The sequence below is a fragment of the Paramacrobiotus metropolitanus genome, unplaced genomic scaffold (assembly GCF_019649055.1).
Source record: "Paramacrobiotus metropolitanus isolate TYO unplaced genomic scaffold, Prichtersi_v1.0 Parri_scaffold0000047, whole genome shotgun sequence".
NCBI lineage: Eukaryota > Metazoa > Tardigrada > Eutardigrada > Parachela > Macrobiotidae > Paramacrobiotus > Paramacrobiotus metropolitanus.
In genome coordinates this window covers 883,463-911,297 of record NW_026570267.1, presented here as the reverse complement: position 1 = coordinate 911,297, position 27,835 = coordinate 883,463, and the positions used below count along the sequence as shown (strand labels likewise).

Here is a 27,835-nt window from a genome sequence, read left to right as displayed (position 1 = left end):
CTGACAGTTTTTGTTATTTTTCTCAGTCTTCCTGCTCAATTTTCGGAAAGCACCAAATATCATCAGATTAGGAATTCTTTTCTGTCCTAATTCCAAGAACGAAACAAAATAACTTCTTTGCAATGCTTTTCCAGAAAAGTAGAAACTGTCGATGACTAGGTGGAAAAACCACAGAGCTGCTCAAGCTGCCAGACGGTAAAAAACCGAAAATTTCTTGTAAAACATTATTGCTCTCGGTACAACTTGAAGTTCTTTGTGTCCAAGACCCTCATGACTGCGCATGAAATTTCCTTTTTATTGATGTTAAGAACTTTTGGATACATATCAGCAAGAAGGCTGAAAAGGGGGATTCCGGCGTCGTGGAGAAAAAAAATGTTTGCTCTCCTCCGTAAATTTTTCAAAGCCTTCTGTTATTGCAGTAATATTAAAAACAGTATTTGTAGCTGGTACTTTAAATTTGCTGCCGAAATTACAACAGGAACGGAAGTGGTAATAAAAAGAACGAGCTTCGAAAAAACTCGTGGAAATGAATGTATAAGTAGTATTGCTAATTTGTTTTTCGTTTTCCCAGTTCTTCATTAAATCTTTTGATTCTTATTTCTCTAATTAGTTTACATAATTGCTTATACAACAAAAAATATATCACATGTTTATTACTTCAAATGGCAGGGAGGCAAAATAGGGAAAGTTACTTTTGGAGCGTCCTTTGTATTTGTGTCCAAGACCCGCATGACTGCGCATAAAATTTCCTTTTTATTGACGCCAAGAACTTTTGGATTCATATCAGCAAGAAGGCTGAAAAAGAGGATTCCGGCGTCGTGGAGAAAAAAAAAGTTTGCTCTCCTCCGGAAATTTTCAAACCATTCTGTCATTGCAGTAATATTAAAAACAGTATTTGTAGCTGGTACTTAAATTTGCTGTCGAGATTATAACAGGGACGGAAGTGGTAATAAAAAGAACGAGCTTCAAAAAAACTCGTGGAAATTAGTGTATAAGTTAATAAGTAGTATTGCTATTCTGTTTATCGTTTTCCCAGTTCCTCATTGAATCTTTTGATTCTTATTTCTCTAATTAGTTTACATAATTGCTTACACAACAAAAAATAAATCACATGACTATTACTTCAAATGGGCAAAATAGGGAAACTTACTTTTGGAGCGTCCTTTGTACTTTGATTTTAGGTGTTTGAATGTTTGATCTCTTTGATCGTTTGAAATGCCTTTTTGATTTTGCACAGTCAGATTTCAAATGAAATATTATTATAAATCACTAGCTATAGCTTTGTTCTGTGCGAGATTTTCTGAAGACTTATAATTTGGAGTTCCTGATATTATAGCTGCAGTCTCCGGATCATGTTCACAGAGCAGAAATGCAGCTTTCGGAAACATTTCTTTATGCGTGGTTACTTTCCGCTAAGAACGCATTTATAGCTGCAGCCAGTGTCTGTAACATCAAACGATCTCTCGTTGTATTCTCCATTGTTTTGGCTGTTTTCGTGATACTCTACATCAAATATGCCTCGGAACTCAACACAAATCTATCCTCGTCCCAGCTACAACCAGCAGTGCGGGATGAACAAGTTCCCAAAGGATCTGGTGACGAGAAAAGTAGTGTTGTTATCAATGCTATGGCCATGGATCCCAAAATCGCAGCGGGGAATTCTGCCACTGCCTCGAACACCAGTGTAGCAGCGGGGAAATTGGCGAGCAGCGTGTTGGCCACCTCGACGGATTCACGTCCTTGCCAGGCTGGAACTCCGCACACCGTGCGGAACCCGTGCCAGCGTTGTTCCAAGTTCGAAGCGTCTTCTGGCATGGAATCCTGTCAACCAACAGGTTATAAAGAGCAGGTGGAGTGTCGTTTGGCAGGCACGGGAGAGAGTGAGAAACCAGCTCGCTTTTGGCGATCGTGTAAACCGGATACGAGCCAACAGACGGAAAGTCAGAAATTTACGATATTTACCGCTTTATCTTTTATTTGTGCAATACTGTTCAGTGGTGTTACTCTGTGGAGACATCACATGTTGCAGAAACAGAATGTTCTGAGAATACAACAACGCATTCAAAGCTGAATTAATTAAAAACTGTAGACAATTTCACGCTGGTGAGAAGTGGGAAATCAGGACAACCTGATAATGTACACATGTCCCAAAACAAAGTCTGCCGTTCCGGTAACAGAAAAAACATTCGAACATTCGAAATAAATCCATAACACATCTTCCACCGACGATACGAAAATGAAAACATAATTTATGCAGGTCCCTGCGTGGAATCTCGCGGCTTGTAGTGAATGCCATGGCCCTGAAATACATCTATAAATTATAGTGAATAAAATATCATTTTTATGAATTTTTTACATACTTTTAGTTCTCGAACGATGGCAGGAGGAAGTTTACCCGAAACGCTGACAGCATACATTCCAGGGATATACGGCACTAATCAATTATAAATGAACACATTAAATTCTGGAGTAACAGTTTTCAAACTGCTACTTACCAGTACTATTGACATTTGTTTGATTTAAATCTTAAATGCGTGATAAAATTTTTTCGAGCAGTATACAATTTCTGTACGGTTAATAACAGAAAATAAACTTTAGTTCGAGTTTTCTTGTGCATAGTATTACGTACTATTACCGATTACGTACCTATTCGCTGCCATTTGGAGACCCAGCTCTGCGTGGGATTCATCATGGCTATACACCTAAAACAGTTAATAACCGTTGATAATAGTAATTCAGAATCGCATTGTCAAAATTAAAAAAAAATACGATGGTTACTGAGCAGAGGTTTTACTTGCCCGTCAAAATTGGAGCTGGTGTATTCATATACAGCGTCAGGTTGTCCACGCATAGCCAGATACTCTTCACAGTTCTCGCAACCGGTTTTCTGGAACTGGTCGAAACTCTACGAAGACAAGCAATAAGCTGGCACTTCAGCGTAGCTTTAATTTGGCATTCAAATTTCCATCACCAACTTTTATGAGAGAACACAACAGGCAGGCACGGAGATTCCGCAGGTCCTTCGGGATGGCTTCGTTCATGCGCGCTGATTCGGCCATCGCGAAGAATATGTTTCGGCCAAAACTCCAGAAACAAAATCAGCAACAAAACTTTGTCTAGAATTATTCTGTGTATCTCCAAACGTAAATATCACTCAAGTAAACGAGAAAATTCGCGACTGTCAAATTTAGTGGATTTTTGGATTGATTCGCAAATGAAAAATCAACATTTAACAAAACCTTCTGTTTAAACTTTTATTCGCCACGGGCCAGGCAGCCCGCCACGAGACAGCGGTTTCTTTGAGATGGAAGGCCGGTCGTCGCAAAGGTATCCTGCGATTGGCATAATGTTAAAAAGGACAGTTTGTCGGTGGTGTTTTCGGTTGAACAGCTCTTCAAACGTTGAGCTATTGCGGAAAGGATGTCTAAAAATTTCCGAAAGCTTTTTCGCTCTATTAAATGCCGTAAATGCGCGTTAATATACTGTACGATACTGCTACTATACGATTTTAAATTTTTTTTAGTACTTAATTTTATTGGGTAGAATCCGTGAACGTACAGTTCATATTTACTTGACTTTTACAGCAGATGGGTATATCTTACCAGTTCCTGGAAATGTGAAATGTAGAGTTTAGACAGAGTGCTGGTGTTTTCAACTGATTTTTAAATTTTTTTTATCTTAATCGGTATTCTTATTGACTTCACAGGCCTTCCCGAACCTTTGATTGATTGACCGACATTGACGCCAACCCCAGTTTACCTTAATCAGTAATTAGTGTAAGCAATCCCCTGAGATTCTTTTCTGTGCTTTACTTTGGAACCCATTTTGTGACAAAGCCCAGACGTGTGCGGAATTCCAATGGATTTTTACAGGCTGCTTTTAACAATGCACTGCAGTTTATTGCCTTTACGCGCGACAAGGCACCAGCAGGTAGCAGTTGAGAGGTAAATCACCGTAGTGCTCACCGGATACACGATCCCTTATTGTGCGTCAGTTTGAATGACGGATCCGAGTCAGCGGTGGGCGAGTTACTCATTATCGTCATGGTCACGGTTCCCACGAATAGTTCCAGTTCGGCCACTTCCACTGCGGAGCCTCTGACGAAGCCTCTCCTAGGTGAACGCCAACGTACTGCTCCCATGGCATCTTTAAGTCGGACAGTTTTGATCAACAGTGCCCAGCAGGGAAAATTCAAAACGAATGTTGTCAGAACGACCAAGTATAACGTTCTCTCATTCCTGCCCCTCTTCCTTTTTGAATCTTTCCGACGATACTCAAACGCATTTTTTGCATTTATCGCAGCCCTACAGCAGATCCCCGATGTTTCCCCCACAGGTATGTTCGACATTCATGGCGAAGTTTTGGTGCTTGCGTGTGGAACTGTAAATAGTAAAATGTTGTTTTCCTTCCAGTTTCGGAATTCGATGTAAATTTGTTTTTGCTTTGGGTCTTTATGTTTTTATTTCAATTTATAAGTTAACGAGCCGAATTTATTCCGATTTTTTTTATTTAATTGTTTGATGTTTGCTGATTTTCGACTCGCATAATTTATGATAATTATATTAACTGCGACAGAGGTTAACAGCTGTGTTAAACAAATTTAGCTACAACACTTAATACTATCTGTACAATCCCAACTTAGACATAATTATCGTTTTATCAGACGGGTAAAGTTCTTAATTGCTGAATTCCTGCTGGTGCAATGCTTACACATTTATAGTGGATTATCAGTCTAAGAATGTGATCTTATGTCCGTGAATTGCAAAAACGATCAAAGTGCACTCGTACTCTTTTACCCACAGGCAGAGACTGATAAGGCGGTGTGAAAGATCTCCAATTGCGCAATCGATAACGAAGCCATTTTTTAACAAATTATACCAGCACGAATGATCGCATCGACTTATTTTTTATTTACTGGCCTTGACACTCCACCTTAGTAATTTTTTTTACTCTCATTTTACAGATTTCAAACCGGTGAACCTCAGTTCTATGCAATATGATAGACAGCATTTTACTGCCGATTCTAACAAACGTTATATTGCAGGTCGATGGACCACACTCGTTCCACTGACATTTATCCTTTTTGTTTCGGCGTGCAAGGAAATTTTTGAGGATTTTAAACGAAGAATCTCAGATAATGACGTTAACAATCGGACTGCTTTGGTTATGCGCAATAACGAATTCACACCAGTGCGCTGGCGCTTGATCCGCGTTGGAGACATCGTTAAGGTGCATTCTAATGAGGAATTTCCCGCTGATCTGATATTACTCTCTTCCAGTGAGCCGCAGGGTATTTGCTACATTGAAACGGCTAACCTGGACGGAGAAACAAGCCTAAAAACACGATCAGCTTTGGAGCAGACGCATACATTTTTTAGCCGGAATGATGGTCACAGCAGTGCTGAAGCTGCAGTTGATTTCAATATTGCTGCGAGTATTGAATGCGAGGCTCCAAATCGACTTTTACATGAATTTACGGGAAATCTAAATTACAATGGCCAGACTATACCGCTAAATGCCGATCAGCTACTGCTCCGTGGGGCTCGGTTGAAAAATTCCGAATGGATATATGGTGTAGCGGTATATACGGGTGACGACAGCAAATTGGTGCAAAACAGCAAAAAAGGAGCGATGCTACTTCTAAAAAGATCGCAAATGGATGAAGTTGCCAACCGTCAAATTATCATCATGTTTATTTTACTAGTGGTCGTATGTATTATTAGTGGTTCGGGAAATGCGATCTGGAGAACTTATCATACTTCCGACTGGTATATAAAGCCGATGCTGGAATCTCAGAATTTTGGATTTAGCTTCTTGACATTTTTCATCCTGTACAACAATCTGATACCGATCAGCCTTCAGGTTACATTGGAAATGGTGCGGTTCTTCCAGACGCTTTTTATTGCCTGGGTAAGTTAGCATTTTACAAATATTTCAACAGTTTCAGCGTTTTCGCGCTAGCGCTGTAGATAAATTATTAAGGCTCTTGTGACCTTGCTCACATACGTAAACGAACAATGAAACCGCTGTCAGTCATGCAGATTTTCTCGTACGCTGTGAAAAATAATTACATTGGAATGGCACTGATAAACGATTTTGCAGAACCTGATCGTGACTAAGCGTGCACAACTATAGGTACGATTACAATGTTTAGGTCTTTATGATTCACTTGTTAACGCAGGGCACGGCACGCCTCTGCCCTTTAAAGAATAAAAATTTTGAAATACGTATTACATATGTCGATCTTTTGGTATTCACTCTTTTTGTTTGACGGCGCACCCTAATTCTTAAATTCATGATGGGTAAACGTTTTTGATCCTGTAATCTGTTGATTAAGATGCACTGCAGTGACGTCTGGTACTAAATGTATTATATGATTTTAGTGCTATACACTTACGTATACTAAAATCATATAGAAAGTACTAAAAATATATGATTTATGAAGTACTAAAAAACGATGCCGATGCCACGAAGTACTAAAAAACTTAGCCAGAAAAGTTTTATGGTGGAAGTATCCGCAGATACAAAAATTGATCTTTCACAAGAGGGTATTCTCAGTTAATTTTTGGAAAACCGTGATGTTCCAAGTCAGGGTTGACGCTCGAAGAACAGCGAAATAATGCCGCTCTGAAAATTTATTGTTTTTCGATAGTAATGGGGAATCAGGTGCAGGTTGATTGATGGCTCACGAGGACACTCTGTTTTACAACATTCCTGGTAGCATTTTCTCTTGGGTATATATTAGTTTTACATTTGGCTGAGTTTGAGCTTTAAAAGCCAGGATTGAATTACTACCGTTGCAATTTGTCGTCAGCAAATCATTGAACGATTAAATTTTTAGCGGCACTTTTATCGGATCTTTTGTTGTTATAGGATTACGACATGTATGATCCTATTTCGGATACCCCGGCTGTAGCGCGCACGTCCAATTTAAACGAAGATCTTGGACAAATAAAATTCGTCTTCTCCGATAAAACTGGAACTATAACAGAGAACAAGATGATATTTCGCCAGTGCAGCATAGGCGGTGCGGTTTTTGGTACCGTAAACGTCAAGTCGGATCAGTACGTGGACAGCAACATGGGTGAGACACTTGCAACCGATACACCGCTCGCAAAAGCCGTCAACGATTTTCTGCTGGTGTTAGCCCTTTGTCATACTGTTGTCCCAGAAGTGAACCCCAAGGATGCCGACCGACCGTTTTATCTGGCATCATCTCCGGATGAAGCGGCCCTCGTCAGTGCGGCAGCGCAAATGGACTACATTTTCCTGAAGCGCAATCCCAACAAAGTGACCGCTCATATTAAGAACTGGAAGACCAAACAATTTCAGAACGTTGATTATGAATTGCTGGATGTCCTGGACTTTGATTCTGATCGCAAGCGAATGTCGGTGATTGTCCGCGCACCCACCGGTCAAATACTCCTCTTATGTAAGGGCGCCGATACGGTTATCTGTGATAGACTCGCTCCCAATCAGCCGTTATTGGATGTCACAATGCAGCACTTGGAAGATTTTGCCAAATTAGGATTGAGGACATTGTGTGTTGGCTCAGCGGAATTGGCGCCGGATGTGTATGCGGCGTGGAAGGAGAAGTACACGGAGGCATCCAAGGCCATGGAGAAACGAAAAGAGAAGGTGTCGGAAGTCTCCAGTTTGATTGAAAAAGACCTGAAGCTGTTGGGCGCCACGGCTATCGAGGATCGCTTACAGGAAGGTGTACCAGAATGCATCGCGAAACTTTTGGACGCCGGCATGCGGGTATGGGTTCTGACCGGCGACAAAGTGGAAACTGCCATTAACATTGGTTATTCCTGTAGCCTGCTCAAGCAGGACATGCCTATCTGGCGCATCACCAGCCCCACATTACAGGGCGTTGAGAATGATGTGAAAAAATTTCGTCATGAATTAGGAGACTCACTGAAAAAGGAAAATAATCACATCGGCTTGGTGATTGATGGAAAAGCGTTGTCATTCGCTCTGGATCCGACAATCCGAAAGCATTTCCTGGAGCTGGCCATTTCTATGAAATCCGTTCTATGCTGCCGAGTGAGTCCGATGCAGAAAGCTGATGTGGTGCAGTTGGTCCGGTCGGATAATCCCAAAGTGGTTACACTGGCTATCGGCGACGGAGCCAATGATGTGGCCATGATCCAAACAGCCCATGTTGGTGTCGGAATCAGCGGGAAAGAAGGTCTTCAGGCTGTGTGCGCTTCCGACTATGCGATAAGTCAGTTCCGGTTTCTGCAAAAACTGCTGCTCGTTCATGGTGCATGGAGTTACGAGCGCATCGCCAAATTGATCTTATATTGCTACCACAAAAACATCACGTTGTATATTATGCAGTTTTATTATGCCATTGCCAGTTCTTTCTCTGGGCAGACCATGTTTGAACGGTGGACTATTGGTTTATACAATCTGGCGTTCACAGCGGCTCCACCTTTTATTTTAGGAATATTCGATCGCAGTACATCGGATAGCACGCGCATGGAATATCCCGCGTTGTATCAGCCCGGACAGACAGGCGCATTTTTTAATTTTAGGGTGTTCTGGCGTTGGATCGCTACGGCACTGTTTCACGCAGCCATAATTTTTGCCTTCACGTATTTTATGTTTACCCATGAAACTTTGTGGTCAGATGGGCTGAATTCGGGAGGATTTGTTTTCGGTGCGGCAGCGTACACGTATGTCATTATGGTTGTGTGTTTGAAAGCCGGCTTAGAAATGAATTCCTGGACATCGGCATCTCATATCGGAATCTGGGGGAGCATCCTATCGTGGTTTATTTTTCTACCGATTTACGCCAATTTATGGCCGCATCTTTTGAATTTCGGAGAAGATTTTGTGGGAGTGGATCGGGCATTGTTCGGGTCGTGGCTGTTCTGGTTCGGCCTACTCTTAGTTCCTGTTGTTACATTGATCTTCGACATTTGCTACAAAATCTACATTAACCTGTTTCATCCCAGTGTGGTGGACAGGGTGCGCCAGATAGAACGACAGAAGAAGCAGAAATCCCTGCAGAATATGAAAGAACTGCAGCCCCATCCGCATGACAACTTTCCGCTGGCCGACGTGGAGATCGGTTCGCCGGGCAGAGGTTATGCGTTTTCGCAAGAGGAAAACGGTGCCATCTCGCAGTCCACATTAGCCATGCACGAAGACACGGAAGCGCATTATCAGGAGCGACTAGCGCGGAGGTCGCGGGAAAGCTTGGTTTCTTTTAGCAAACGAGGCAGTCCGCGCTCCCTTCCTACACCAAGAAGGAACAAATCAGCGCTTAAAGTGAAAAACTTGTGAATGTCTAACGTTTTTTTCTTGGCAGTTTTCTTTTGTTTTACTTGAATTTTTTTGAATGTGGAGGCTGTTTTGCTGAAATGGTATCTGTGTTAATTTTGTTGACTGTACAGAGCATTTAACTTTAAATGTGTCAATAATCTGATGACAGTTGATTTTTGATCGTTTTTCTGTTACCTTTTATTGCAATAATAATAATACATACACTGTAATTTGCGTCAGGTACTTGTACTTGTAGGGTACAAGCAGCAAGCTTGCCATGGCCAGTTGCCACATTTCCGGTACAGGATACAATTTCCATGCAACTGATATTAAACGGATTAGTCATGCATGTGTGGATGCATAGTGCCGACATCGACTACCGCGCATTTTTATCCAGCACTACTCGTGTTGTGTTAAAGGCCAAGTTCGTTAACAAGGGTCTCCTGTCACGTTGCTTTTGTATCAGATGGAGCAATGATCACAATGTTGTCAATAACAAGTTGGTGAAATCGTCCGGAAGTGTGCAAGTTTTGCCGCGGTACCGTCGCAATGGCTGATCCCAAGATTGTCATTAACCACTCAGTTTACTTGTAGTTCAGTCATTCCGGTGTGCACCTAGTTAGCCCAATCCCGATGCCCGTTACGCAGAGGATGCCGTTTATGCGCCGCTCTGCGACCTTCTCATAAGGCCACGTAACCAATAACAATTCAAGATGGGGAAGTAGTGTGCTGGAAGAAAAGACTTGTTCGATTCTAATTATGGAAGCGCGTGCTGATGAGGCGCGAACAACAGTGTTGTTCAGGCCGGATTTGGCATTTCTAACGTCTTAAGAGTATGTTCTTCTAATTGTAAAGTACAAATTCGCAAAATGAATGATGCAATAATTGTCTACCACGTATTTTTCTGGATAATTTGTTATTCACAATCTTGTGCATAGTTTTAGGAAATACGGTTGCGTTCAAGGTCACCCAGTATTAGCTTATAATTATGCGGTGGCGTTGGAAATAATACACTTATCTAGCATGTACAATGGTCTTCCAGAAAAACTTACGCTGTGATCCGAATTAATAGTCATTACCGTAATTGGAAAATCTTAAGAGTTTCTCGTAGTGTTAGTGACATTTGGTCACAATGCACAGTTTGACTAGAGTAGCATCGTCCATCTTGGATATTCCAGAATCCAGATTGTGGGAATTCGTTAGTCATGTGAAATACAGTGCAGCTGTCGGTGTGTGCTGCACAGTGCACAGTACATTTGTTTTATTATGCCGCAGCAGTGGTGAAAAGTGATGGCGATTGGATTAGATATGTCACAGATCACACTTATCCCTCTTGCGGCTCCAGATCAATTCATATGAGCCAACCGATTACAACAACTTAATCTGCCAAAAATATTTTTATTTGACGTCAGAATCTTACTGATTAAATTTATATGGATGACTGATTAGGTAAGGCAGTGATGAATTCTTAATTGGTGGTTGTACAGGATTTTGGCATGCATGATCTGATGCTTCTTCCCAATAATCTTGCTGGAACTCCCTCTTACTTTTTGGGTATTTAGCCATTAATTTTGGTAGTTGTCATATCTCGCATTGTAAGTTTGCCTCTTTTTGCAATATTTCTGACAGCCTTGCATTGTATTTACTGTGAAGCAATTAGCCGATTACGAATTTCTAAATTTTACGAAAGTCTCTTGCACGATCTTGACGTGCAGAATTACGAAGCATTTCTAAAAAAATTAATTTTCAAAAAAAACCTTTTGACATTTTTTCGTTTATAGCAGGAGAGCTTCTCCGCTTAACATGTTAACGTTAATATTGACCGGCTCTATATCGCTGTACTATGCCCTAATAGACAATTTGTCATGTAATTGATTCACGATTTCATAGGTGATACTCAAATGCACGCATTAACTCCAGTACGGCATATGAGAATACAATAGGGATTTTTGCGGATCTAATCTCATGCAGCACTAACGACAACGCATGACCGTCGCTTACAACATTTATTTTTTCTTCCAAATTTTTTATCTTTTTATTTTTCTTCTAGTCGTTTTATTCTTCTTAATTAATTTTTCTGTAGGCATTGGATCCAGTGGAGGAACTGGTATAATACGGCAAAGGTCAGTAATTCTTTGATTTGCCCTGCGTGATTATATCCACTTGTCCTATTTCCGCTTCGTTTCATCGCACTTAATGAGCGACCATTTTACAATTGAACGTTCCTCTGTCAGCGGGAAGAGATATTTTTGTAATACGACTCGTCATCCCGTTTTACCTTTCGGCAATTACTGGAGCACCGGTACAGCGGCCTGTACACTAGTGCGCCGGTACAGCGTCACCACTCGTCATACACCTGGCCGCTTCGTTAACCGCTCTCTGCTTCACTGACCACCAATGATATAATTATGGCCAGGATGGGGAGGAAATGGGGATTTTTCAAATCATCGGCTGTGAGCTGTTAAGTAACGATTGTCAATTTTTCTTTGAATTTTCAACCGCTCGCTCTGATTTCTTCTGCGCACACACGTACAGAGTAATCATGTTTCACAATAAGGCATTGTTTACTATAGCCAGCAGCGATACGGAGGATAGTATGGACGCGGGCAGTCATATTCGGGATTTTTTTACACGCTCCCCGTCCACATCCCGTCCATCCTCGCCCATATCCACACCAAAATCTTCTTTCCGCAAAAAAGCCCACACTACCCTGTCGCTGGATACCAATGCGTCGGTGAATGTCAACCGCCCGGATACACTGCTGTTCCGTGCACCTTCGGCGCGCGCCGTCTCCTCTCGTGGGCAGGCAGTGCCCAAACGATTATTAGTGCGCAAACATACCCGCTCCGAGTCTAATTTACTGGACTGGGTGCTGCGCTCGAAATGCTGTATTTCCTGCGACCACCGTCCATCGGATCCGGCCGTCATGAATAGTCGGCTGATCGCCGATGTCATCACATTGACACCGTTGTATGTTGATCCGGAGCGTGAATCACTGGAGATCCGGCGCAGTATGCCGGCTGCACTCTCGCCGCTGCCGTGGGCGACACTTTGTGAGCCGGAGTATCCAAAGTGGGTACGGGATGCCTTTCGTCGTTCCCTCAAGTTACCGCGACCGGGTGAGTGAAAGTTTGTCAGTCCGACTCAGTACATCCGAGGTACAGACAACTCGGCCTGAACCGCGGATCAATTGATCGCTAAAACTGTAATGTTAATTCTGTGAGTATCTCCGATTGCAGTATGATTACCCTGGAAACTTGCCAAACGAGAAGCCAAGAGGTTTTTGTGTTCATAGGTTAATTCGAGATTAAACAAAATTCGAAATGATAATATGGGTTTTGCCGAATCAGAGATATTAATTATTAATTGCAACCGTATAATCAACTCTGTTCGGGGCATTATGTATCATGTTTTGATAATCCCGCACCCAGTTACAGTTTACGTTACATGTACACTAGGCTCGGACAGCGAAAACGGTTGCTACATCAACTGATTAACATGACCTAGTAAATTTTTCGATTCATTTAGTCTTGTAGCATAGCTGCAGATGGTAAACGCAGTTTTTTAAGATTTTTATGAGAATCGAGATGAATGCTTAAGTAGGGGAGATGATTGCTACTGCACCTACTACGTCAAAAATGATGAACTTCGAATGACAGATAGCAAGATTTCATAAAGGTCATGAGAATTCTATTATACTGTGCAGTCAGGATTCGTCTGCCTCTTCAATAAGCGCGAAGTGGTACAGCGCAGATTCTGCAGCTTGTACCGAAAACGGTACAATGCACGGATGCTTATCACGAGGCTCGTACTTCACTCGTACTCGTACTCGTGAAGGTATCCACCATAATTATTATTACCATAGGCAAATTTACCATAGGGTGTTTCACCATAGATACCATAGGTATTAAAAAATTATATTGTTTATTATACAAGTACCTATGGCAAAATAAACCTCCTAAAATGCGCGTTTACGCGGTAAAAAATGCGGCGTACGCTTATATACGGATATACGTATAAGCTGTTGCATGTGTATGTATTGTATGTTGTGTCAGACTACTGGTGTGTCAGACTATTGGTCTATTATTGGGTTTTTGACTTGAAACTGAAATAGGTAGGGAAAAACGAGATTCACAAACAATTCCGTATCAAGCCATTTTTGACAAAAACAGTTCACAAAATATAAAGGTGCAACATTTTCTCGCTTCATATGCACATGACATATGCATGCATGCAGTACTCTGCACATTACCGCTCTGAATACCAGAACTGACCACTTTCTAACAAAAAATAAAAAAAGTAGAAAGACTGAAAAACTGCTTTAGATCTACAGGTATTCGCATCTGTGTACACAACTTAGACATACTACGTATATTTATATATAGTCAGTATAGAAGTATAGTGCATACTTCGATTCACTGCTGCACTGCTTATAAACGTAAATTAAAATGTTCCGTTCAGTTTAGCAATGAACAATTTGGTATGCTTCATTATCCATCTTTAAAAGCAGTTTAAGATTTTTACCAGGTTAATATGTCGTGCGATGGAAAAACATCTGTTACAAGGAATGATGCTGTCAGTGTGGTGCATTTTTAAGCGATTTAATTTAGCCGTCCAGCGTGATGTTCGGACCGCTTCTTCATGAGTGATATCTTCCTTTATACCGAACTGCATTCTTTTTCGTACTATAATGATGACACGATATTTTGACTGTAATTAGCGCATTTCAATCAGCATGCCTGTAATCATTCATTTTTCCTAGCCTACACCAACGTTCGTCATGAACATACGACCCGCATGTCATTGCAAAATTAGAGTAATTTCGCATCACGAGTTCAGTTTTATATGAAGACAAACTTGTAGCGATGGCTTGAGCTTCAGTGCCAATTCAGGAACAGATTTTACTACATACTGCTCGTGAATAATTGTTCAATGCCGGTGCATTAAAGTATAAGCATATGTAATTACACTTTTACAATATGCGGAAATCCTGTTTTTTACTTTGATAAGCTACTTTCCCAGGGCTAAGATTTACGCCTTAGCTCTTAGCTAATAAATAAAAATAGAAAATTTAACGGCTACTGGAAATGTTTTATACAGATAGCGTTATTACAGCAAAACAAGCATTATAGGAACCGGTAAATCACGGATGCGTGCAGTATATTTTTGACTTGTTATTACTATCTTCATCATAAAACTGCATTTTCTACGCCATCGCAAAATTAAAAAAACTGGAATAACGCTTTTAAGTAATTGCTGAGCAGAATTTACTTTTCAAAATATATTCCACCGCTTTTTTCCAGGTTTTACACAAAGCAGTGCCTTTCCGCTCATTGTAAAAGTTGAGCAATTACAACAGAGTGTCACGCAGTCGATTGTCACTGTTATTGACCTAACGCAAAAATGTCCATTTTATCAAGCGCACACGAGTTCAATTGAATCAATGCACAGATGGTAATCAGGTGGGATGTTTCGATTTCCACAATATATCGACGTATTGGAAATAGATTGTGAAATTAGTGTCAAACGAATATCAGAAAAGATGTCTCCATTCACAAGGGTGCAAAAGGGATTGCTCTTGTGAATAAATATTAATATCACAAGTAGTCCACCTATGGACAAGTAGCGTGTATTTACATACTGTTGTTGGTGTGTAGAATGTAGGCGTTTTTTCGATTACTTGGATTTACTTGGGATAGCCGTACCGCCTGGTCGTTACCATAATCATCTGTCACCAAAACGCACCCATGTTCCGATCGGCATCCATCCTTAACTTCTTGAACAGCTATAAATACTGACTTTTTGAGGAGCAAAAGAAGCTGATGTTAAAATATTGTCGTAACTATAAGCTTGCTCATGTTACCATATATACCAAAGGTTTGACGGCCAAGATAATTTCTCAAAACATACAAAAACCATCATCATGCAGTAATGTTACACTAATAACCTTTTTCGGCAGCACGGTTATTTCACCCGCTGCAATGTGTAATAATTATGCTGTGCGTCGATTCAAGTGTTACTTGTGCAAAATATTGTGCACCTGATCCCAAAGTTTTGTATGCTATCGTGACAGTGATACCGATAATCGTGGAACTCAACTCAGTCCTGCTTAGAACTTGGGCGCAAAAATTTATTCTCATTGAGATGACAAGCTGTCATTGTTAATTTTGGATCGATTCCCAAGATAATTCTATTGCCACTAATCGTTCCATATATATATCGAAATCGCATCCGTGTTGTTGCCGCTGTTCCTGGGAAGAAAAGGCATACCGACATATTTGTGTAATTGCATATCGTCGGCATTTTTACCATGCAACACTCACCATTAGCCCAGAAAATGGAAATTCTAACCGGAAGTGCTGCCCGTCGTCTTCGTAAGAAGCAAAACTATATATATTTTTGTGTTACAACAGCTACAAAAATATTTTTTTAGTTGGAATTTGGTTGCCTAAAACTACAAACACTGGATGATAAATACAAAAAATATAACGTGACTTGCACTAGAGACATTAATATGATATGTACAGATACAATCAGTTTGCAAAACGTTCAAAAATCTTAAAAAGATGTTATGCGATACTACAGTTACTGGGGGTCCCGAGTAAAACGACTTGCAAAAAAAACGTTAGGTAAACGTTTGGAAACAGCTAAAATTGACACACATCCGTTCACCTAGCGGTAGTTACACGTTAAACTAACGTGTTTCCTACAAGCTGTTTTACTCGGGGGTTGAAGTTTTGGAGTCCAGTGTTCCACCTTTTACAATAGTTGTTTGAATTTTTAACTATAAGTTCAGGTAGCATCCATCTACCTATGTAAAAGGAAAATATATAAAACAGAAAAATTATTTTTCTTACAAAATTGTTTATTGATTTAGAAAGCTTTTTAGTTAACTATGAAAGATCATCGATAAATGAAGACGATTTTCTCTCCTTCAGTTCTACGCCGAACTTGGAAGTCATAATTTGCGGATGCTTATAATATGATGACAGGGAGTAAGCAACCGTGAATGACATTTTTAATTAATTCACTATGTTGGGTTTAAATATTTTTTCCAAGAATAATCACGTGTTTCACTTATTGCTTTGAAATTCGTATTTACAAAAGATCAATCCTGATTTATAAACATTCATTACCCTTTTGTTTTATCGTTTCATATATTCTTGCGCGTCACCAACGCACATACAACGAAAGGAAACTGCGTAACCATCCGTACTGTGGCTATCAGCTGTCAGTTTGACCGCATTAAAGCTGCCCCGAAAACTAACAAATACTAACTGGTGCACATATAGTACAATGCAGGTTACACTACAAAAAATTGAAATCATTCTCGTTAACACGATTCAGCGGCTTGATAGAAGCAGTTGGATTAACGATAACCATACAACCGACGGAAGTGTATCCGGTTGCTCCCAATACAAGTATGTAGCAGCAAGTATCCGGTATAAGGTTGTGAAACTTAAGAATGCGACGATCTTCTGGTCCACGTTCTGTTGAAAGAATGAGAAATATTCTTTTCTTGGACTGAGTATTAGTGTGACGCAATTAATTGTGGTTTCTGTGGTCCGGTATGGACATTCTAACAATACGACCTCTTGGGTTTTTTTTGCCACATCAAATTTAAATTTTTCCACGCTTGGAAATTCAATTTTTTGACATTTGGATGAACTAGTTTGGTGTGTTTTTTACTCCTTTCGAATATTAAAATTTTCCATCCAAGGTTATAAAGACTGGGTTTTATGAAAAGCCGTCACGCTCAAGTCGTTCAAAAATCTTTTAGGCCAAGCAAATACTGTAATTATCCTATAAATTGACAGCAAATAAATGCTTAACAATAAGCTGAATTATCCTAAATTATATATTATTTTCAGAATTGTCACAATTATTTCAAAATTAAAATATAAATTTCGGCTGTCCGAATTCGGTTATACAACGTCATAGTTTTGAAGATCCAGAGTAGAGGTGATCAATGAAGCGTATCGCAATGATCTTCGTCGTTTTACCAGCTCAAGCTTAGGATAAATTTCCTACCGGAAGATTTCATATGAGATGCAGGCAATATGGTTCTGTGGATGCATATTCCGACAAACTCCCCTTTGCTACGGTCAGCAAATATATTTTTAGGCATTTTGCCAGACAGAATGAATGAATCATAAAACGGCGTGTAATAGGATATTATGTATAAGGGAGTACACATTACTTGCAACTGTTTTCGGTATGGTACACGGCGTCTTGGTGCTTTAACCGATGAAAAGTCTTTCAGTTGTTGAAAAGTTTTACGACTATTAATATAGTACTGACATCCCACATTTTCCTCACCGCATAAAGGATCAACGCGGTAGTGGTTTTACTTTGGGAGCATAATAGTGTTAATGTAATTGTTGTATCACCATTACGATAAGTGGACGACAAACGGTGCTATAATAATATTAATATTAATTAAGTGGCGATGGCCGGCTACGTCATGGAATATATATGCCGATGAAAATTGTCACATATGTATATATGGCACCACAACATTATTCAACCCTTCAGATAATCGTTCTCGTATTCTTTGAAAAGAATTACGTGAGACGAGACTACTGTTTTAATGTGATTGGGAATTGTTTTGTCGACGGGACGCAGGGTGCTACGATGGCGCCGTTAATTCATTTCTTTTACGATATGGTCAATTGGCTGCTATCGGGAGCTGTTGTATCAATGTATCCGGTGGTAATTCTGGTCCTTTCAGCAGTCGCTTTAACTTACTGGGGTAAGCCGATATTTGGATCTGCAAATCAACGTTGCAAGTAATCGGACTGGCAGCCATGCCGGATTGAGCATGGACGATTGTGCCAATATATTTATTAGAAATTTAGAACGATGGGGTAAATGTCGGCAGAAAGTTTTATTTTTCTTGAAATTACTGTATTTGTAACGTTACGAAAAATAAACAACGAAAAATTAACACACCCGCCAAAGGCAATATTTACCCATAAGCAAGTACAAGTGCAAAACTTTGATCGCAATAAATTGAAACAGTTTATACTTTATAGATTTGAAAAATGCCGGTTTAGCTTTTTTCAGCACCCTTATGAAAGTTTGAAGCAATATCTAAGTTATGGCGTAGTATCATTGTAAAGAAACTACGAATATTGTTAGCCACCACTAAAACGCTTTAACGCGATTAATCAGTAATGCCAGGATAGTGCCATATTCCTCAAAAACTGAGACTTACATCACTGCATAGGATAAAATCTGTAATATTTTACTTTACATGACCTTTACAAAAATTGGTAATACTTAGCGGAAAACAAAACATTTATTAAAATAGTACAGATTTTATGCTATTCAGTGATATAAGCCTCAATTTTTGAGGAATATGACACTATCCTGGCATTACTGGTAAAAAGGCAATAGCAACTTATATCCTGGAAATACTGGGCAATATATCGTAAACAACAAGTTGACAAAGACAACTTACAGGATCCGGGCCGGTATACAACATTGTTGACGAGTAGACATAAACATCGCTTACTGTATGTAATTCAAAAATTAGAAATAATATTATTGTGCTGCTGCATAAACTTGGTACTGTAAAACCCCACAAAGCACTCTTTACGATACAGATTGCAGTCGCATGCTGCCCGGTGAACTGCCGACAACATTGCTGTCTGGCTAATTTAGATGCTTTCCGTTACCGGTCAGGTTCAACATATGTACTGCTTACCAGCACCGCGGTACCGAGTTATTTGCTGATGCTTCACAACGTAAAACAAAAATGTACTGGTAATGCGAACTGGATGACATTGACAGCTAATTTTCAACGAAGGTATTCCCAGATGAGTTCCGCGCGTCGCTCATTTAGTCCGAACTCTTTAATGTGCTAACGTTCACGGTGTACTGTGCCAGCGACATGTGGTATTAAGTCGATGCTTAACCTGATGCGCGGGCAGGAAGATCAGAAATTGGATTATGCAGATTGGATTATGCCGTTTCTGCGCCGTCAACCTTTAACCAACATATGCCGGACTTTATCAGGAGTTATTAATTATAATTGCAACCTTAACTTGGCATTGGGCAATAAGCATATTGATTTCTTCATGCAATTTTGTAGGTGTCGATTTCATAAATAACATTTACTAGAAATCTATTTCGCCCCTCCTTGCAAAATTAATTGCAGAGACTGCACCTATCTGTGAAATGTTCTGTTTACAAATAGCATGGTTTACTTAATTATTGCTACTATTACATGCTTACCGCTTTTAGGAATTATTTCTACAATGTACTTTTGCAGGTTTATCGAAAGCGAAAAGTGAGGATACATCCCGCAGCTACACTATTCCAAATCTTCCATTCCAACCTGCGGCGACAAGCACATCCCTAACCGAGGAAAACTGTGATGCAGTATGTTTGCTTCAGATATTTCTTGTAGTAGCAGATATTGCAAATTAAATCTGTTTTAATGTATAATCAAAATTTATGTGCGACTCCCTTTTATAAATTTGTATTTAGATTTTCTCCAATCTAGACTTTCTCCAATTTCGACGTCTGGCGCAGCGCATTGATTAATTATTTTAAACGAAGTGAAATATCTTTTATGCTAACTGCATTTGTGTGAAGAGGACGTTATGCAAAACTGCAACTAAAAATTACGACTACCACCCGACTTATAAGATATTTGCATTTAGAAAATATACTCATAATGTCTTTAACGGCCACTGATTTTCGCTTTTATTATTGTATATAGTAAAAAGGGCCATAATTATCATAAGCTATCGCGTTGTCAGCGCGGAAATGCCGCTTCTGTTCTGGGAACTGTTGGTTGCTCAAAAGAGCTAGAAGAGCTGTTTTATTTGTTCCAGCTATTCGGTATTTGAGATTTAATTGTAAATGGCATTTCTTGTACAAGGTTGAAATTAAAGTAGTTCCACTAAGTAATGCTTGGTACGCATCGTACTTATAGTAATGATGATATCATTTTACGTTTTCCCCCATTTCATGCTCATTTTCGCGGTTGAGTTCGGGTACAAAAAATTCAAAATGTGTGTGATCTCTTTATTTCCGGCGGAACTTGATCAGTGGAAAGATTCTTTTGTAAAGCGCGATCAACTTTTAAGCGCATACAGTAGATTTGTCGTCCCTGTGCTCATGCAGCGCGGCATTGTTTACAAAAAGAAAAAGTTTTATAGTGTTAGCACAGACGTACGAGTTTCACTACTGTCGGCTCTTTTTCTGAATCCTTTGAAGTAACTGATCAGGCACATACAGTAATATTAGAGTGCCAACTGCATATTTTCCGCATTTCAAAAAAAATCCTCACAACATGCGCAAGTACTTTACGTTAACTGTATTCTGTATTTTGCGTTTACTTGTATCTCACATAACTTTTTACAAAATATGCTATATGCCATGTACGATGAATAGCCTTATCTTTTAAGTGAGTCAATTTGCGCTTGTAGGCATACAGTGTTTTGTATAACCTGAACAGTGTATTGTAAGCACTGTTTTGGAATCCCGCCCGGACCCGGCGTAATAGCTGACCTTTGCTGTTGTATATGATTTTTTTAGGTTTGCATACTGCGCTGGTAAATAAAATTATTTAGTATTAATTTTATTATTACCATGCAGAATGTGGCAAACTCCTGTAGCGTACATCATTATTACCTTCCGGTGCCTTAATTAAATAGTACCTATAGCGTTCGGATATGCTTTTATATATGAAATATGTTCCTTCAGTTCAGTTCCCTCGACAAGGCGGAATCATATTATTTAACGAGATGCAATGTTTTTCGGTGATTAGCGTGGCATGTCCTGTAATTGTCGTATATATTTGCAGGTGATGATGAAACAAGCAACATCTCAACCGTCTGCTTTGGAGTTGGCCGGAATGCCGACACCCACTTCGTCGCCGAAACCCGAGCGCAAGCTGCATTCACGCTTTTCCCTGCGATCCGGACGACATAGTAATTACGCAACGGAGTCATCCATGTCAGACAATCTCCTGGAATCGCCTGTAAGTGCTGAAGATCTTATAGAAAGTGTTCCTCCTTCCGTCGAAATCCTGCGTGCACGGAGACCAGCGTTAACCCCCACGCAGGCAAGTTTGCAGTGCTGCGTTCCTGCAATTAACAATCGTCGCTTTCTTATATGTTTTCCTCCACCTTCCTCTGTTGTTCATTACATGTTAATAATGTTTACCGCTGTATCCTTTCTGAATGTGGCTGGTATTAACCACCCCGTACCGACCCGTTTTTTTGTTTCCTAGTTTTACTAAAGCTAACTCTAAACATCAGACGTACATACGTGCTGCAGAATAGTTATTTAAATACGCAATTATTTCGTGTTGCAATACGTTGCAATACATATGCAACGTAGTGAACGTACACTCTTAAAATTTGCGGAAAATTGGTAGTAATAATATCAGTTTGTAATAAAACTGAAACTATTACTAATTTTTAGCTAAACTGTTTAATGACTTCGTGCGAGATTGTAACGCAGTAATTAATCATGGTCGTGTGTGGAAGGTACTCTGTATTGTTTCATTTATGTGTGCATTCGATGCTTGCAAGTTTACTAATAATATTATCAATACGTAGGTCTGTGTAAGCCATAATTATGTGCATTTGCCTCTTTCGTGTACGTTTTCTGATGCTGTTGTAGAGAAAAGTAGAAAAAATGCTTCTCATAATAATTATCAGCGTCAGTTTTATTTCTTCTTTACGAAATTACAGATACCTTATTAGCTGCTTTGGAAATCTTTGTTTTTAATTGTGATAGAGTGTTCATTTGCCTTCTTATGAGCACCACTTTTATGTCTGCTACACTTTTTCTTTCGGTTAAAATTGCGCGTCAAAAACACTTAATTAAAGCGCGGCTGTTACTACAAGCGTTTTGACCGATTTGTCATACATTACACTTAGAGCTTTGCGGAATCTCGCGCATCCTCCGTTGGTAGCCGGGACAGTCATGGAGATGCCAAGTAATGCTTGATTTCGTCTTTCAGTGCATGTAACACAACACCCAAAAAAATTTCATTTTTGCCGCTATAATTTTCAGCGACAGAAGTCCTGCGATATCAGCTCAACGCCGTCGAAGTTCGATCGTGGTTATTCCGCCCATGCAGATTTGCCCGGGAGATCTCCTGGTGTACAACCAGAGTATGGTTTGCAACACCAAACCACCCAAATCTACCTCTTCATTCGAAAAACACCGTAAGTGCGTCAGGGCGCCATGAAATTACGTCATCTAAGAAAACAAGATGACAAAATTTATCTTTAAAGATCTCGCAGAATTTCTTAGAAATCGTAATATATTTATGTAATTAACGAGAATGCAAGCGTGATTACCGTACTACTTTATAATAAATTACTGTGATTCTACATGATGCAGTATTTTCATTTATACAATTATTTGAACAAGTTCGATTATGACTAGTAGTCATTAGATATCAGTTATTGTATCCATTTAATTTATGTATCGCTAGATCGGGCGCGACCGATGTTGCTAATACTAGTAGTATTCACTTGCGATAAATACAGTTTCCCCTGGATCACCTGATCTTGCCGGTTCGACCATCAGTTTACCTAATTCCGAGGCGAGCACGGGCGAAGGTCGCAAGAAGCACTGGTCCCTAATGAAGCTGTTCGATCGCTCATCACGCAGCAAGGAAACCGGCAGTCTTGAAGACCAATTGTTGACACTGAAAATCTCGGAATTTAATGACGACGCACTGATGCGCTACAAGGTCCTACACTGGAGTGATATAACCGCCATGTCGGATGATCTCTCGGAAGCGGAAGTCAAGCGTAGAGAAGCCATTTGGGAGATGTTTCAAAGCGAGCTAGTGTTACTCTTGGACCATCTGCTGGTATTGAAGCATGTACGTTAGCAGTTCATCAACCCGGACATATGTAACGCACACTATAAGAGTATACTGTACACTATCTTGAGCACGCAATTTCTGTATTCCTGCCTCGTGCGACGTTTTTGCCATTTTCTTTGACTGGGAAGAAGCATGTGCGGTCGCCGGCTATTTTTGTCACTGTCGATATGATAGTGTATTTTTGGTTTCATCGGGACCTCGTCGAGCGCTTCTCGTCTCCCGAACAATTTCACTCTGAAGGAGCACTATTAATTCACCATATGTAGGGTACATTGATTTTCCAGGAAGTAACTGCCGAAACTGTTGTGTACGTTTTTTACATATGTGAACTACTATTGATTTATAGGTTTATCTGGAGCCGCTCAAACAGTTGCAGGTGGAAGGATTTATGATGCATGTAGCACCGGAAAAGCTTTTCGGCAATTTGGACGAATTATGCTCGGTAGTGCACAGCCTATTTCGTTGATCAAATGCGCTTTAATTCATTAACTGTGAAATTAAAAATATGAAATCAAAAAAGAAGATTAACTACAATCTAGCTATGTTTTTGCAGCGTATTTTGTCAAAATAGCTACCATAAATGAGTAACGTATTATGTGGTAATATTCAACAAATAAAACGAACTGCATATTTTAAACAAACTGCATGTTTCAGGCGAATTACGAACTCTGTGCGGATTTCGCCGAGATAATAGAACGAGCGGGAAAAGACAACGAATTCGTTTCTGTTGACCGCATTGTCGAATTACTGCGCAAGGTACACAGCATTTCTGTTTCGATATTAAAACCATCGGTACTACGTATCAGACTTGTGTCGTTAATTAATGCTAAAAATCATCTAACATGTATAAAAGGAAGTGTTTCTTTTATAAATGATGTTTTGTTTTGGTACATAATTTGTATTCGTATCATGATACTTATTAAAGGTTACTACTAACATGTATAAATCTTGGATTATGCGACTGTCTTTACTCGGAAATGGGCGTGCTTATGATACTGTACATACTGTACTGTATAATATTACTGAATTCATGGAGGGGATTTTATTCGTTTCCTATTAAAAGATCAAACCTTAGTTAGCGCCGACACGCTGAAGCCATTAAAAATGTAATCATCCTCGGATGTTGACTAATTCTGAGCGTCTGGTTGCCAGTGACTGACGGCCTGCAGCCGCACCCACATTGTTATAATCAATCTATTTGCAGAATTCCCTGCAAGATTTTGAAGCCGATCGTGACACCGCTATGGCCTTTCACCGCTACTGTTTAAACTACATCAACGCACTCAACTATCTGGAAAGTTTACGAAAACATGATGATTTCAACGAATATGAAAAGGTCTGTGATCTTTCAAGTGCAAAAGTAAAACGTACTGCACATCAGCACATGCAGCTTCAACTCTTATAGCACCTGACGTTACATATAGTATGTACCATGTCCATATGCGTGCGTGTACGAACGTAGAAAAACGTAGAAAAACTCTTAAAATTAATAAAACCTTTAATTTATCATTTCGTAGCAGTGAGACTGTGAAACTTGAATCGTAAAGGCCGACAGTTCACCGTAGAATGTAAATATCTTCAATTAATAATTGATATGCAATAATAATAAATTTTTAAATTGCAGTTTTGTAGTCAAGATCGCCGATGTCATCGGTTACAGTTAACCGATTTACTGGTGACACCCGTGCAGCACACGATGAAACGACCGTTATTGCTGCGGGAAATCTGTAAACATTCCGAAAAGTGCGGTTTCGACTGCACACAGCTCAGATTGGTATTAGAGGAAACGGAATCGTCCTTGCGTGAGTGATCGATCACAATTAATCTTTTAGCAAAACTCCACATAATGACGCATATATGGCAATTTGTATACGCTAAGTGATCATTAAATTTTTGTTTTATATTTAGGTGGTCTCGATGAGAAAATTAACTGGCTGAGAAATTTTGAAAAATTGCAAGCCATTCAAAAGCAATTAGTGTGGCCTTCTGTGATAGATTTGCAAGATCCAAAGATTTATGTTCCCGAAGTAAGCAAAATAGTATTACTTGCCGTTGCATTGTGCTCTTGCTTTTTTATGGGACTATTTGCAACAAATTATATCTACATTTTGTTGCAGGTGCTAAAGCAGCATTTAGCCAAGCAGCCATGCGAGGATTTGATCCTCAGTCCAAGACGCATAATTGTACAGGAAGGCCCGCTTTTTATGATTGGTGAGAGCAGCTGTTTTTCATTGTAGCTGGAACATGTCATTCCTTTTGCTGATTTATGCGACTGGCTGTACTATAATTTTGAAATGTACACTTTACGGTTTGACGATTTACATTCATAGTATGCTAGACGGTTCATTTACAGAAAATGGAAAACCGGTGGAAATGCAAGTGTTTCTGTTTGACGATATGCTGCTGCTTACCAAAAAACGAAAAGGTTTAGTAAAAAAGGTAAACCAAAAGGCGATTCTGGCATAAAAAGATACGTGTTAATCAATACATACCAATACAAAATACATAAAAAAATTTTATTTTATTTTTAAATCAATACACATCTGTACGTACTAGGCGTTGAAGTGTTTAATTAAAAAACACTAAAAACGGTTTTTTAAGCAGAGTAGCTTTTTGGCACCATAGATTTTTGGCACTTATGTAGCTGGTAATAAGAGATTGTTTTAATTAGAAGTCATCCGTATCGGAACAACATGTGATTGGTTCATGGCCAAATCAGGAAAGCTCAGCCCGGTTTGTGGTGTACAAACAGCCAATGCCATTGGACAGAATAATGGTACACGACATGAGCCCCTCCGAGCAATGTAAGCGAAATCGCTATCACTTCATAGTTCATACTTCTTCATAGAGACGAACCGGTAGAAGCTCAAAATTTTACTCGTATTATTCTTTGACCATTTTGCACTTACCGATACCATAGAAAGTAAAAGTTATTTTCTATGGCGATATTATGCAATAATGCCATTATTGTATCAACTCAAAAAATATGAATTTCAGCCAATCCTTTGCTAAAGAATTCTCTGGTGATCCTTCATGTATCCCGATATCAGCAGATAATAAGCGCGGTAACGCTGCAAGCTTCCAACGAATCTGCAAAGGTAAGTCGGGACTCCGTACATGGCTATATGCTTATATCATGCGAAACTGACGAAAAAACGCCCAGTTAAATGGGATAATAATCATTTCTTTTAATTTCAAACTTGGACCAGCAATGATTTACACTAAACCTTAAACAGTCAAAATCCGGAGTAAAGCAAATCATAAAATACAGTAAAATAACTCTTCTAGCTCTCTAAACGACCAACAGAATAAACGTGTGTACGTTTATATTTTGATGTGGCTAAACGCATACTGTATTAAATAGTACTGTAGTGTTTTAAGTACTGTATTAAATAGAATATAAACGGCTGTGTGAAAGAGAATATTGTTTTCGTGGCCACCTCTTAAAAATCTTTACGTTGTTTGAAGGTATTAATGGATTGTTTTAGATCTTGTGGCTAACAAAACTGAGATTTGCTATGGATCGATGGAAGACAGCTCATTTGGAAACCCATCCGTCGTTCGCAGGGTGTGGCGGCGATACACCGACTGTCAACCATTTCTCAACAGTGTCCGAATTCTGAAAATGCACCAAAACAAATTTTGCCCTCAATGAAATTCCAATGCATTCAAACTCAGCAAGTGAATTTTTTAATTTTATAAAATACAATTATTGAAATTTTGTATTACTCAGAGCTGTGGTATATGATTTTGTTGCCTGCGACCCATTGTTCAACGGGATTGCTGAGTTCAACGTTTTGCGCTGTTTCCCAAAGATACTTCATGCAAACTGAGAACGAACATTTGCTCCAGTTCGTAATCACAGCTTAAAATGCAGCTTTCTGCTAGATAAATTGCGCAAAAGCTCGAGTGGACTTCCTTCCTGTTTTGGCTTTTGATTGTAAGCTCTAGCATTCGAAGATCTTTGCCGCGACTGTTGCCAGCTGACTTGCGATGTCAAATTTTTGCATGTAATTAATTGCAGCTGCACAAGCCAGTTTTTGACCTATGGGTCGCGAGACTCCATAAAATTTTTATTTCAGAATGCGCAATTCATACCTCATACATTCCTGCAGTATCCACTTACATATTTTTTTATGACTACAACGAATATTGCATTTATACTCGTACAGAGTAGTGCTGTCAATATATCTATACAACATACAACGTAAGCATGTACATATCAACAGCAGTGACCTTTCTCCCGTTGTTCACATTGTGAACAACGGGAGAAAGGTTTAACTAGGTTTAATTACATACAGCTTTCTAACATGCAAGTAGAATGCACGATAAGTGGTGTGCAGAATAATTTGCGAACCGCGGAGGAGCAGTAAGCAAGCTCAAGCTCTGCACAACAAAACTGCACGGCCGATAGGAACAATTTTATCAATATCAACGAGTAACAAGAAGGTGAAACATTGCAAATCACAATACAATGGGCTACGAGAAAACAAATTTTGCCATGAATCTAGCGTCCGGTAACGCCACGGTTTCGATTGCACACCTTAATTGTTGACTTACACAACGGCTTTCTGAAGATTGTAGACCCGGATATCGTAGAAATGTGATGCTTCTATGGTTTTTATCAACAGTTTTTATATGGTCTGACCTTTTTTTACCAGAGTTTGGCATATTTTTGAATTTATAGACCATCTT

The 27,835-nt window shown here is 39.6% G+C and overlaps 4 protein-coding genes across 13 annotated transcripts; 3 read left to right on the top strand and 1 right to left on the bottom strand.

The window, feature by feature from the left end:
* Positions 1-996: 996 nt before the first annotated feature.
* LOC129591563 (uncharacterized) lies at positions 997-2,093 on the top strand. The gene has a single exon (XM_055487245.1). The coding sequence runs from the start codon at positions 1,370-1,372 to the stop codon at positions 2,069-2,071; it is 702 nt and encodes a 233-aa protein (XP_055343220.1). The 5' UTR covers positions 997-1,369; the 3' UTR covers positions 2,072-2,093.
* LOC129591565 (transcription elongation factor SPT4-like) lies at positions 1,958-3,425 on the bottom strand. Its single transcript, XM_055487246.1, has 5 exons — positions 2,976-3,425; positions 2,799-2,905; positions 2,647-2,702; positions 2,361-2,434; positions 1,958-2,300 (listed from the first exon to the last, which is right to left on the bottom strand). The coding sequence occupies exons 1-5, from the start codon at positions 3,057-3,059 to the stop codon at positions 2,250-2,252; spliced, it is 372 nt and encodes a 123-aa protein (XP_055343221.1). The 5' UTR covers positions 3,060-3,425; the 3' UTR covers positions 1,958-2,249.
* On the top strand, positions 3,415-9,495 carry LOC129591562 (probable phospholipid-transporting ATPase IA). The gene is made up of 4 exons (XM_055487244.1): positions 3,415-3,776; positions 3,873-4,335; positions 5,045-5,910; positions 6,874-9,495. The coding sequence occupies exons 2-4, from the start codon at positions 4,044-4,046 to the stop codon at positions 9,295-9,297; spliced, it is 3,582 nt and encodes a 1,193-aa protein (XP_055343219.1). The 5' UTR covers positions 3,415-3,776; positions 3,873-4,043; the 3' UTR covers positions 9,298-9,495.
* Positions 9,496-9,647: 152 nt separating this feature from the next.
* Positions 9,648-27,216, top strand: LOC129591604 (pleckstrin homology domain-containing family G member 7-like). Of its 10 annotated transcripts, none has more exons than XM_055487306.1 (19): positions 9,648-9,775; positions 9,871-10,109; positions 11,360-11,399; positions 11,511-12,395; positions 19,553-19,662; positions 21,095-21,355; positions 22,179-22,237; positions 22,315-22,469; positions 22,797-23,137; positions 23,487-23,582; positions 23,795-23,896; positions 24,345-24,476; positions 24,765-24,942; positions 25,049-25,167; positions 25,258-25,351; positions 25,494-25,579; positions 25,812-25,944; positions 26,138-26,238; positions 26,629-27,216. In XM_055487306.1, exons 4-19 carry the CDS (start codon positions 11,705-11,707, stop codon positions 26,761-26,763), a joined length of 2,793 nt encoding a protein of 930 aa, XP_055343281.1. In that variant the 5' UTR covers positions 9,648-9,775; positions 9,871-10,109; positions 11,360-11,399; positions 11,511-11,704; the 3' UTR covers positions 26,764-27,216. The 10 variants fall into 10 exon arrangements, with proteins under 10 accessions (XP_055343281.1, XP_055343280.1, XP_055343285.1 ...); XM_055487305.1 differs by having other exon boundaries at positions 9,649-9,814; XM_055487310.1 differs by having other exon boundaries at positions 9,649-10,109; positions 11,511-11,736; positions 11,850-12,395.
* Positions 27,217-27,835: the final 619 nt, after the last annotated feature.